General features: G+C 33.3%; 1 protein-coding gene across 1 annotated transcript in view; it reads right to left on the bottom strand.

Annotated features, from left to right (window-relative positions):
- The window catches only part of Dhc36C (Dynein heavy chain at 36C), a 1,350,914-nt gene that overhangs the window by 800,501 nt on the left and 538,032 nt on the right, over positions 1–12,381 (bottom strand). Inside the window, 1 exon segment of the mRNA XM_090395101.1 lies at positions 9,269–9,395. Coding sequence (XP_090251227.1) covers positions 9,269–9,395 — 127 coding nt within the window.

Consider the following 12,381-nt stretch of genomic DNA (forward strand, 5'->3'; position numbering starts at 1 on the left):
ATATTTTGTATTTATTGCTCAGAAATATTACATTCCATTATAAGTAAATGAGTAAAAATTCCTCCACTTCTACCTTAGTAGAACCTTCTGTGGGACTATAGGCACAAATAAGTCTCATTGTCCAGTTCCCCATTCTCATATTTGCCAACATTAGTCTACTTGAGACTGACTGCCATTCAAGAAGATTAGCCTCGTATTTTGTGTTGCATACTATGGCTACTCCTTCTTTTCCTTGATTGTCATTGCCTGAATATAATATTTTGTATTTATTGCTCAGAAATATTACATTCCATTATAAGTAAATGAGTAAGGAAGTAAGTTTTTCACACAGGAGCATGGAATGCATTGTCTGAGTTGGTGAAAGTGCAAATGGTGGATGAGTTTAAGGAGTGGTATGATACACTTTGTTAATTAGCATTGGCCTCCTAAGAAGAGTATTATAACTTCATGGAGATCAAGAAAATAAAAAAAATAATAATAATAATTTTTTTTATTGCTAAAATATTTACACTTATAATAAACATCTTGAGTGACCTTGCAACTTATAATTTTATAGAATTCAACACTAAGTGCTGCATTTTGTATATTGGATTTCAATTAAAATTTTTAATAATACTTTTCTGCCTCTATATTATGTATTTACAACACATGTTCTTCTAATATTAACAATGAAGATTATACAGAATTTTTTGTATAATAATAATAATAATATTTTTTTTATTGATCTTGCAAATATTTACATATATACTATGATCATCTTGAGTAATATTCAGCATGTTATTTTACAAGGTTCAGTACTAAGTGCTACATATAATAAGATTTCAATAATAATGATGCTAACATAGTTTTTTTTGCTATTTTTTAAAATAACAATCAAAGTAATAATTTACAATTATATAGTTCAGAGTTATACAAGTTATATAATATTACCTGGTGTAGTTTACCTTTTTTTTTTTTTTCAAAGTTTGAGAAAGTGTGATTATACACAGTATTTACACTTTTCCAATTAAAATATTATATTTACTAATTCTCACTAACATATAATATAAATTCATTATTTACATAATTTTTAATAATAATAATGTTTTATTACATTATTTTTTCTTGTTACATAGTAATATTATATTAATGATATTATCACATAATAACAATAATAATTTTCTTTGTTTCTTTTCTTTGGGAAACATTTCTGATTTCTTCCTTGAAGCTTTGCAGAGCTTATCTGAGGAAGATAATAGATGGTGGTGGTTTCGTGGTTATGTTTCTATACCGGTCGCAATCTGGGTGTTGATTTTACTGTTTCTTGGTACATGTTTGGAAAATTTCAACTGCTATTTAACAATTTAACTTTTTTTTTTTTTTTGGAAGTAGGGTTGGATTTGGACATATCCTTGTAATAGTGTTTTTTGAGTGGGGTTTGTCATAGGTTTTGTGTGTGTGTGTGTGTGTGTGAGGCAGAGAGCAACAGGAATTTCTTTAATTTTCATTTCTTGCTATAATATTTATATAGTGCCTGTTTCAACTCTCTGTGTGTGTCCCTAGGTTTCTGTCGTCGAACGGCAGTTTGTTTGTCATGTCAGGTATGCAAAAGTTTCGGGTGGCTTTGCCGAAGTGATTGTTTTACTTATGTGTTATGTGGTTTGTTGACTGTGGTCTTGTTATCTGATATGTTGTTCTGGTTACTCTATAGGTTGGGCTGAAGTAATGTTTTAACATGACTGTGTAGTGGCATAGTGTTTCACCTTAAATATTTTGTGTTGTGTCTGTGCTGCCTGTATAGGTGTGGGTTGTTCCCAGAATATCAGTTTTACCATTTTATCTTGCAACCATTATAACCTGTTAAGTCTGTAGTCTGCACAGAATGCATATGATGTGATTGAGTATGTTAAAATGTTTTCACAAGTTTTTCACACAGGAGCATGGAATGCATTGTCTGAGTTGGTGAAAGTGCAAATGGTGGATGAGTTTAAAGAGTGGTATGATACACTTTGTTAATTAGCATTGGCCTCCTAAGAAGAGTATTATAACTTCATGGAGATCAAGAAAATAATAATAATAATAATAAACTATTGAAAGCCTGAAATGTGGAAAGGCAGCTGGAGTAGATGATATTTGATTAGAAATGCTCAAATATAAAGGTATAAATGTTTTCCAGTGGCTATGCTGTAGAAGCTCTGGTCAGAAAGTCAAATTTCAGATGACTGGAGTAGAACTCACATTTCCCATCTATAAAAAAAGAAATAAAACTGAATGCAATAATTATAAAAAAAAGTTCGTTAAGTGTTCCTGATAAAATTTATGCAAGAATGCTTAAGAAGAGGCTAAGAAAACTGTGAAAGAGAAACTTGAAGAACAAGTTAGGTTCATGCCAAATAGGGGTCATCAGGATCACAAATATGGCATAAAAATCAGCAGTAAAAAGACCACCAAAACTATAACAATAAGCAGGAACATAGAAAATTCCAACTGCATTCTAGATGGAGAACTTTCACTTCACAACAAACAGTTAGAAAGCATGGGGGATCTGTACCTAAGGTTTGAATTTTGAAGATCTGGAAAAGCATATGAAGAGAGTGCAAGAGTAAACCTTTTAAACACTACAGCTATGTAGTGAGGTAAGTAGAACATTGTACAGAGCAATGCAGCTTATATTAAGTTATAATTTTGCAGTTAGAATTGAAAGATGCACAGGAAGATGGTGTAATGTAAAATCAGGTTGCATACAGGTGTCATTCATCATCTATATAAATCACATTAGGAAAGAAAATGGTATTAAACCTAATATAAGAATCAGAGATATCAAACTTCGCTCTATGCTTTATAAAGATAAAGTTGTACTCCTGAACAAATCAGTAATTTTCGCTGGATTTGTTCTCAAGGATTCTTTAACTAAAGTGAATAACAACAGTAACAAATATGACATGAAAATCAGCAGTAAAAAGACCACCAAAACTATAAAAATAAGCAGGAACATAAAAAAATTTCAACTGCATTCTAGATGGAGAACTTAATAGAACAAGTGAAGTATTTCAGACCACTGGATATAATTGTTTTAGTAAAGATGGCAAGTTAAATATGGAAACAGACAACAGAATAAGCAAATCTGCTATTGTGAGGAACCAGATGAATAAATTTATACGGAATGAGAGAAAAATTAGCCAAAACACTAAACTAGAAGTATATCCAACCAATTTAACTTATGAATATGCAAGCTCTGAGAATATGGGGGGAGGAACTGAAAACATGACTTTGAAGGCAAATTATATAAAAAATCAAGATATTGTGAAGTTGATGTTGTTAGCATTCAGGAATGTGAATAGAGTTAATCTAAGCTGTATGATCCCTTGAAAAGGAAAGGATAGGATAAGTAGGTGTTTGATGAATGCCAAGATGGCAGGGGAAAAAAAAGACCCAGAGAAAGATCAGATCTAGGCAGAATGATGCAGTCAGAAGGGCTCTGAAAGAAAGACATATAAGATATGACAACACTGGAGTGCTGGCAAGTGAGAGATTAGTTTGGAGGAAACTTGTTGATAGGAAATAGATTTATAGGAGTAATAGTAAACTTAATCATGTATATATACTGTCATAATATGAAATGATGACAATAGCTTTGCAAAGAGAAAGAGGTTGTATACAAGTAATATTTTCTTTAAAAACTGAAACAAATCAAAAGTAGTAAATGTGAAGATCACTAAATGGAGAAGTTTTTAATGAAATTGATTGTGTCAGTTTAACTATTATAGGTATCATAGGTTAGTGAAAAAGCAAGCATAAAAATAAACATCAAGAGAGAGAGAGAGAGAGATTGAAATCATTATTATTATTAACACAGACCTCCACAGAGTCAAAAGACTCATTCCAGGAAGTGCATACCATAACACACAAACTCATCAAACTGTGCTTTCAATTCATCTAACATGTCTGCATTCACCACTGTAAGGCAATGCATTCCATTCATAACCACTCTCTATGCAAAAAACCCACTCCTTACTCCTTTACTCCCATCTTCCTTATAGAGTTTCCAGGGATAGCCTCTGGTTCCCTGCACCCCTCTTTTCCCATTCTATGAAAAATTTCTCCGCATGTTAACTCAGTAACAATTTACCAAATTAAACATCTCAATCATATCTCCACCCTTTTCCTATTCACAAGGCTTTGCAAACTGCATTACTTGAACCTGTCTTCAGGTTCAATTCCTTTGAAACAAGTTCCAAAGACGAGTTACAATCTTAGTCAGTCTTCTCTGGACCTGTTCTAATGTATCCTTATCACCATGAAAACCACAGAGCCAAATTTGTGCACAATAATCCACATGAGGCTTAATGAAGGGTTTATATAACCGAACCATAACATCTTTATTTCTGCAATATCAAGACACTATTGATATAACCTGATGTGATGAATTCACAACTTGTGCACTGTAATCCCTGAACTTCAGGTTCATATTTAATCACACACACCAAGATAGCTTGACTCTTCAACCTCCATCAAAATTTCTCCATCAAGTGTATACTTCACATCCCATCACTACTGATCAAATTTCAGTACAGTACACTTTTCAAGAATGAACTAATAGTTCCACTCACTAGCCCACTCATACGATCAATTCCAGTCCTCTTGCAGGACCACAACATCAGCTTGACTCTTCATATTCCTCTCTGGACCCTTTCTAATGTATGATGAATGGTAAAAGTATGACTGAATCAGATTTACCTGACAGAATGGAAAAAATAACTTCAACAATAATAACATCAGCAGAGAGGACCTCTGTGAGGAAAGAGTATATGTGGAACTCTAAGGCTGGTGATTATGAGAAGGAGACAGCTTGCAGGTGTAGCATGGAATGAGAAATTTGCTGGAAAGGATATCAATACTGCTAGGGTGATGTTCAAGAACTATCTAGTAGAAGCAATGTTTAAATGTATTCCAAGGGTCAGAAGATTAAATAAGGTAGGTGTGAAATATATGAAAGAAGAGATTAAGCATGTGATACAGAGGAAAAAGACATTATGGAGGCAACATAAGAGGAATGGTAATAATCAATTCCATGAGGATTACAAAGAACAGACAAGGAAAAGTGAAGTATGAGAATTCTTTTGATAAGTAGCCAGCAAAAAAAAAAATGATTATGGAAGAAAGACATTGATTGGATAAAATGGTATAAGAACAACTTCTGCAGAAGATATAGCTGATATATTAAATCAACAGTTTCTCATGATCTTTCATTCTTGTAAATATGACATCATGGAGAGGTTGAGAGTAGTTGATGATGAGGAGGAGAGACTGACTGTAAGTTAGCAAGAGGTATATGAGGATTTGAGCAAACTTGATGTTAATAATTGTGTGGAACTTGATAATATATCACCACATATTTTGAAGGAATGTACCACAGAGTTGGTATCTGCCCTGATATATTTGTTTAATATGAATTTTGCACAGGATCAAGTTCCAAAGGGGTGGAAGGAAGACAAGATTGTGCCACTTAAATAAGAGAGGTGTAGAACATAATCATCAAATTATAGGCCTATCTGTGCATCAGTTGTTGTGGTTAAATTGTTGGAGAAGCTGGTAATCCAGAATTGAGTTCACAAGAGGTATTATCTTTGATGGACATCTACTTACTTACTTATTACAATAAGGTGACAACTTTATTGGACAAAAGAGATGGACACACAGTAGTATACATACATACATTTTGCAAAGCTTTTGATAGATTACCACATGATAAGCTAATAGTCAAACTAGAGTGGATGGAGTTGGATATTAGACTAGTGCATTGGATTGGAGATTGGCTATCTGAGAGGTATCAGCAAGTTGTGTATGGGGTAGCAATATCTTGTAAGAGGAAAGTCACTAGTGGTGTTACTCAAGGATCTGTTTTAGGGCCATTGCTGTTTATTCAGTTGTTTGCAGATAATGCAAACAACTGAATAGGGGCTATGAGAAGTAGAGCAATGTTCTGGCCTTATATGAAGACTTGAACAGAGTGAGTGAATGGGCATGGGAGTGGAGATAACAGTTCAATGTTGCAAAATGTAAGGTTTTAAAATTGGGGAAACAAAGATGAAATGTAGAATTTACACTTTTTTGGGATATATTGTTGGAGATGAAGGGAATAAGAGATTTTGAGTTATGGTAGATAAGGATCTAAAATTTTGATGACAAATTGCCACAATTGTGAGGACAACACAACAAATTCTGGCAATGACACATAGGATACTGACCTGAAGTAAGGAGATTCTGGTTCCCTTTTATAAGTCCCTGATTATACCACATATGGACTACTGTGCACAGATTTGGTCACCTGATTTTCAAAAGGATGAAGAGATGTTGGAAATGGTCCATAGGAAAATTACTAAGGTAGTTTCTGATCTCTGGAATATTGAGTATGAAGAAAGGTTGAGATGATGTAATTTGTAGTCTAGTAGATAGGAAGAAGAAGAAGAAAGGTGATATGATATAGACATAAGTTCATAAAGGGTTGTTACAGCATCAATGTTAAAGAGGATTTTCAAAAAATGGTGGAGATCGAGGAAGAACAAGTGGCCATCCCTGGAAGCTGAATTGGGATAGTGTGAACAAGGGAGAGAAGCAGATTTTCTGCATGGAGGATTGTGAATGATTGAAATGCATTCCCTGAGAATATGATGTCTACAGAGAATTTGAATGCGTTTAAGGCAAGGTGTGATGAGCTGTACATATGACAAAACAACCTCCTAGGTGAATCTTTGACTTCATGGGGGGTCTTATGGTAATAATAATAATAATAGTTACTAAGGATTTAAGAAAATCATTACCATGAAACAGAATATCTAGAGAAATCCTGTTTACAAATTTACAAATGCTTGATCTAATCAAAAAAAAAAAAAAAAAAAAAAAAAAAGAAGCATTAAGAAAAGGAGATACCTTGGTAGAACAGAACAAATATAGATTTCATAGAAATGCAAAAGGTGATTAGAAACAAAATCAAAAATGCCATCAGAAAATATATTATAATAGGCAGTTCAAAACACAGTAGAAAACATTCACTGAAAATTATCAAGCAAAGGTTAGTCAATGAATAATTGGATTCCAAAACTGAAAAATATGCAAGAAATTCTACAATACAACATGGAAGAAATCATGGAAATATACACTGATTTAAGACTATTACACTTTTTTTTTTTTTTTATAATCTTTGTCAAGTAGCTTTATTTTATCCTCCTACATGTTTCGCCAATCCTTTTCTATTGGCATCCTCAGGGAATACAAACTAGTAAGCTAAAATGAAGGTTACAGACTAGGTTATAACTGATAATTCTAATTCATACAAAAAATTGGTAATGTGCGTGACAATGTGCGTGTCATGTTAACATGATTTATTCGTTATGGTTCATTACGTAATTGTTATGAAAGTTCATTTCTTTGATGTTTAATGATCTGATAAAAGTTTTCCAAATTTCTGGTAAAATTAGACCTTGATTCTTGTTTAGGTTTTCAGTTTTACGGGCGACTGTAGCTGCTTCTTTAAAGGTTCTTGAATGGTAGTTATCTTCTATGTATGGCATAAGGCTCTTATCCCACTCAATATGATGGTTAGTAGAGGCAAAGTGGCATGAAAGGCCTGAAATGGTAGTTATCTTCTATGCCAAACATAGAAGATAACTAACATTCAAGAACCTTTAAAGAAGCAGCTACAGTCGCCCGTAAAACTGAAAACCTAAACAAGAATCAAGGTCTAATTTTACCAGAAATTTGGAAAACTTTTATCAGATCATTAAACATCAAAGAAATGAACTTTCATAACAATTACGTAATGAACCATAATGAATAAATCACGTTAACGAGACACGCACATTGTCACGCACAATACCAATTTTTTGTATGAATTAGAATTATCAGTTATAACCTAGTCTGTAACCTTCATTTTAGCTTGCTAGTTTGTATTCCCTGAGGATGCCAATAGAAAAGGAATGGCAAAACATGTAGGAGGATAAAATAAAGCTACTTGACAAAGATTATAAAAAAAAAGTGTAATAGTCTTATGAATAATTGTCAAGAAAAAATTCAACACTATACACTGATTTTTAAGCATATCTATACAAAAATAGAGAAATAGATGTAAATAATTTACTAAATTAAGATGAAGTAGATACTGAGCTAACAGTTGTAATATAAGAATGATGGAAAGTCTTCTATATGGATCACATTATGAAGGAAAATGGTATTAAACCTGATATCAAAATTGGAGATGTTAATCTCAGCTGTATACTTTATGTAGATAATGCTGTACTCCTAAATAAATCCAGGTCAAGTCTGCAGATTCCTTGACCAAATTAAATAATTGCTGTAATAAATTTGGAATGAAAATCAACATTAAAAAGACAAAGACAATGAAAATAGCAGAATAATTGAAAACATCAACTGCATCCTGAATGGAGAATCTATAGAATATTTCAGCTATTTTTAGGCATAATTTTAAGTGAAGATGACAAATTAAATTTGGAAAGCGATAGCAGAATTAACAAAAAACAGATATGGTAGGAAGTCAACTGATTAAATTTATATGGAATAAGAGAGAGAGAGAGATTTGTTCAAAACACTACAGTATCTGTATAGAAACACTAAACTATCTGTATCTGTACATTGGTTTGAAGACTGTTCAGACAGTGTTCAAACCAATTTTAAGAGAGCTTGGTTAGAAATAAAAACTTGACTAAAGACTAGAGATCACAGATATGACAGTCCTGAGAAAGATTAGGGGAATGGACAGATGTCATCAATGGCAATATCATATTAAAAATGAGGATATTAGGAAAGAACTTGATATTGTTAGCATCCATGAATGTGTTAGCAGAACTAAGGTGGTATGGTCACGTAAACAGAATGGGAGAGGAAAGATTAGCAAAACAAGTGTTCTCTGCCAGGTTGGCAGGAAAATGACCCAGAGGAAGACCAAGATATAGGTGGATTGATACAGTAAAAAAAAACTGCTTTAGAAGACAGAAATATAAGATCTGCTAATGTTGGAATTTTGACAGATAACAGATTCATTTGGAAGAAAATTGTTGAATGAAAGTTAGCAATGATGTCTATTTATCACGCAGTACCATCATAATATCCTGTGTACTTCCTGAGGGTACATTTCAGGAATTTCATTATGATGATGATGGATGCTGATCATGTAGCATAAAAAGAAAGAAGTTATTTAACTAGTTAACTAATGTACAATAAACTGAAGACAGTGAAAATAAAGACTGTTATACTTCTTTTAATAAAATCTCACCTGGAGTCTAAATGCCACATTAGTATCTTATTAAATATTGTTTCCATAATGTCATCACTGAATTCATTTATGGTAATGGTATTAAAATGTCTCAGAAAACGAGGTGTGATTGGATTACGTCCACCACCTAAAATAAAAAAGAAATATATTAGGTATAGATCTGAAGTTAAGAGAAAACAATCTTTTGAAATTTTTCATAACCAAGTGATGAAATCCAGAAGATATCATCAGCACTGTTTCCTGGAAAGTACCGTTAAGTGGGTCATAAGATACTATGGTAGATAATATAAACATACAGGGTGATCAAAATTAAAGTATCCCTGTTTAAGGATTTGTGGAGTGCCATCCAGTGATCTAAATGCTGCAAAACTTTGCAGGAATATGTTGTGTATTATGTGGAAGCAATACCTGAGAAAAATAAAAGCATTTCCAAAATCCATGGCCTAGGGACACTGCATGATATACCAAATATAGATGTAGTCACTTTTCTGTGTGTGTATGTGTGTGTGTGTGTGTGTGTGTACGTAGGAAAGTGACATAGCATAAATAATACATTTTTATTCACTTTCATTATGCATTCATGGGCTGTACTGTTCAATTTGCTGCCCTTCCCAATATGCCACAAACTGCATTCTTTGCACAATGCATTCAATGGCAGAATGCAGTTCGCTGGGAGGGATGTTGCGCACATGCTGCATTATGCAGTAATTTATTGTGGGAAAGTTATTAAGATGAATCCAATAAACCCCAGTCTTTGAGAAATCTGCAGAGCCAGAAGTCACAGGGAACAGGTGAACAAGACACAGTGGGAAACACATGGTTGATCACTCTGACTTCTGTGAAATGTTCTTGAAGAACTGCCTGAATGGATTGATCAATGTGTGTGGAGGTTCCCATCCTTCATGAAAATGACTGAATCCATGCACAGGCACTGCTGTAGCTGAGGCACCACAAAATTCTTTTATCATATCACAATACCTCTCGGCAGTAACTGAGCATGTCACAGGACCCAAGTGGTGAATGTCCTCAAAGAAGAATGGTTCAACGATAAATGAAGCTGAAAATCTGCAATAGACAGTATCTTTGGGTGAATGCAAAGGAGTTTGTTGGATTGCATGCAGGTTTTACATAGCCCATACCTGGCAATTGTGGGTATTCACAGCTCCATTCAAGTGAAGAGCCTCATCTCCACAAAATCATCCACAGCCACACAGCATCCAACTCCACTTGAGTAAGGAATATTAAAGCAAATGTTAGTTAACTTTCAAAATCCTGCAGGCACAACTTCTCTGTCAGGGTTATCTTGAATGGGCAGAAATGTAGAATCTTCAGTAGAATTTTCCAGATAGTTGAGTAAGGGTAACGTAACATAAGTTACGTTAAACTTGTGCTCCTGCATTTCATCGTAATTACAAGTGTTTTTTGTGGAAAATAAGCAGTAAACAGAAAACTAACAGAAGGTACTAAGGAGCCGATTATTTCAGTACAACTCATAAGTACCCTTAGTCCATTAAATCAGCTATTTTTTCAATTAAAAAACAGCCACGTGAAAGTGCTATGCCTACCGTGTGAAGTAAAGATGGTGGAAACAAAGGCCAACAATAGAAGATTACCTCTAGTCCCGTCAGCATAGCGTCGACCAGTCAACCTCTCATAAATGGGCCCAACATAAAAAAAAAAAAAAAAAAAGGGGAGGACATCCATGTGTTTTGATACAGCACATTTACTGAAGAAACAAATGCTGTTATTCATGGCCTGCTTCACAATAGCAGTAGAAACTTCATTCACTTGTTGTGAATTGGTTGGTTGCAATCTCCATACAATCACTACAGGCCATCAAATAGTTTGGCAACAAACAAAAATGCCTTATATTGATCATAATTATTTTACAAGAAAGCCACTGAAATCCTGAGGATCCCCCCGCCCTGAAAACACACACAATGTAACAAAAATGAACGCTTAATTCTACACCAAGTTTGGTCCACTTTCATTAAAAATCTAATTGCCACAGATCTAAGATATAACATGCTTGACAGCAGTAACTAGCATTGTTCCAACATGTATACAGTAAATTAATTTAATGTTTTTATTCTGGTTATTTATTTATATGTAATAATTGTGAAGTTCTGATAAAATCTAATATCTGCAATTTATTGTTTCTTGTTGCTTTTCTGTACAACTTTTGCTAATACCCTGATGATGTTAGTCTAATGACTTATGAAACTTGTAGGGTTATATTTTATTAAATTTGTTATTTATTGTAAAACGCATGGTCTCAATACTGGAAACAGAAAATACATCCTACAGAAAATACATTCTACTTATTGGAGGCCTGAAGTGACTTGAAAAAAGTCCCATGTTTGGTTGCTAGAGAAGGGTTTCCAGGATTACCAAACCCTTAGGCCATCCACAGTACTAAATGCGAACAGATTTAGAATTCATTTTTGAAATTATGGATTCTACAACCATGTTAAAATAACTCTTTTTATTATCCCAACGTTTCGATCTTCATATCAAGATCATCATCTGGAGCATATATAAATATACAAGACAAGCTGTGTTACATTTCAAACCATAAGGTAGAGAAACAATGATTTGATCACATGCTACTCACTGGCATGATCTCTAGTGAAAAAAAATAAATAAATAAAATAAAAATAAAAATAAATAAATAAATAAATAAAAATTGCATCAAGCTAGATTTAATTTATGATTACATGAATAAACATTCTTGCTTACAGATGGTTTACCTTCAAGTAACAGTGAAGGAAAACCATCAAGCTTGATGTAATTTTTTTAAATTAATTATTATTTTTTTTTTAATTTTTTTTTTTTCACTAGAGATTATGCCAGTGAGTAGCACGTGATCAAATCATTGTTTCTCTAGCTTACAGTTTGAAATGTAATGCAGCTTGTCTTGTATATTTAGATATGCTCCAGATGATGATCTTGATATGAGGATCGAAATGTCAGGATAATAAAAATAGTTATTTTAACGCCTTTGTAGAATCCGTAATTTCAAAAACGAATGCTGATCACCGTGTAACACTTAAAGGAACAGATTTAGAACTTTTGCAGAAGAGATTCACAAAAAAAAAAGAGTAAAAATAAAT

This window comes from Typopeltis vanoorti, chromosome 7 (assembly GCF_054136105.1).
Source record: "Typopeltis vanoorti isolate ZY-2024b chromosome 7, IOZ_Tvanoo_1.0, whole genome shotgun sequence".
Taxonomy (NCBI): Eukaryota; Metazoa; Arthropoda; class Arachnida; order Uropygi; family Thelyphonidae; genus Typopeltis; species Typopeltis vanoorti.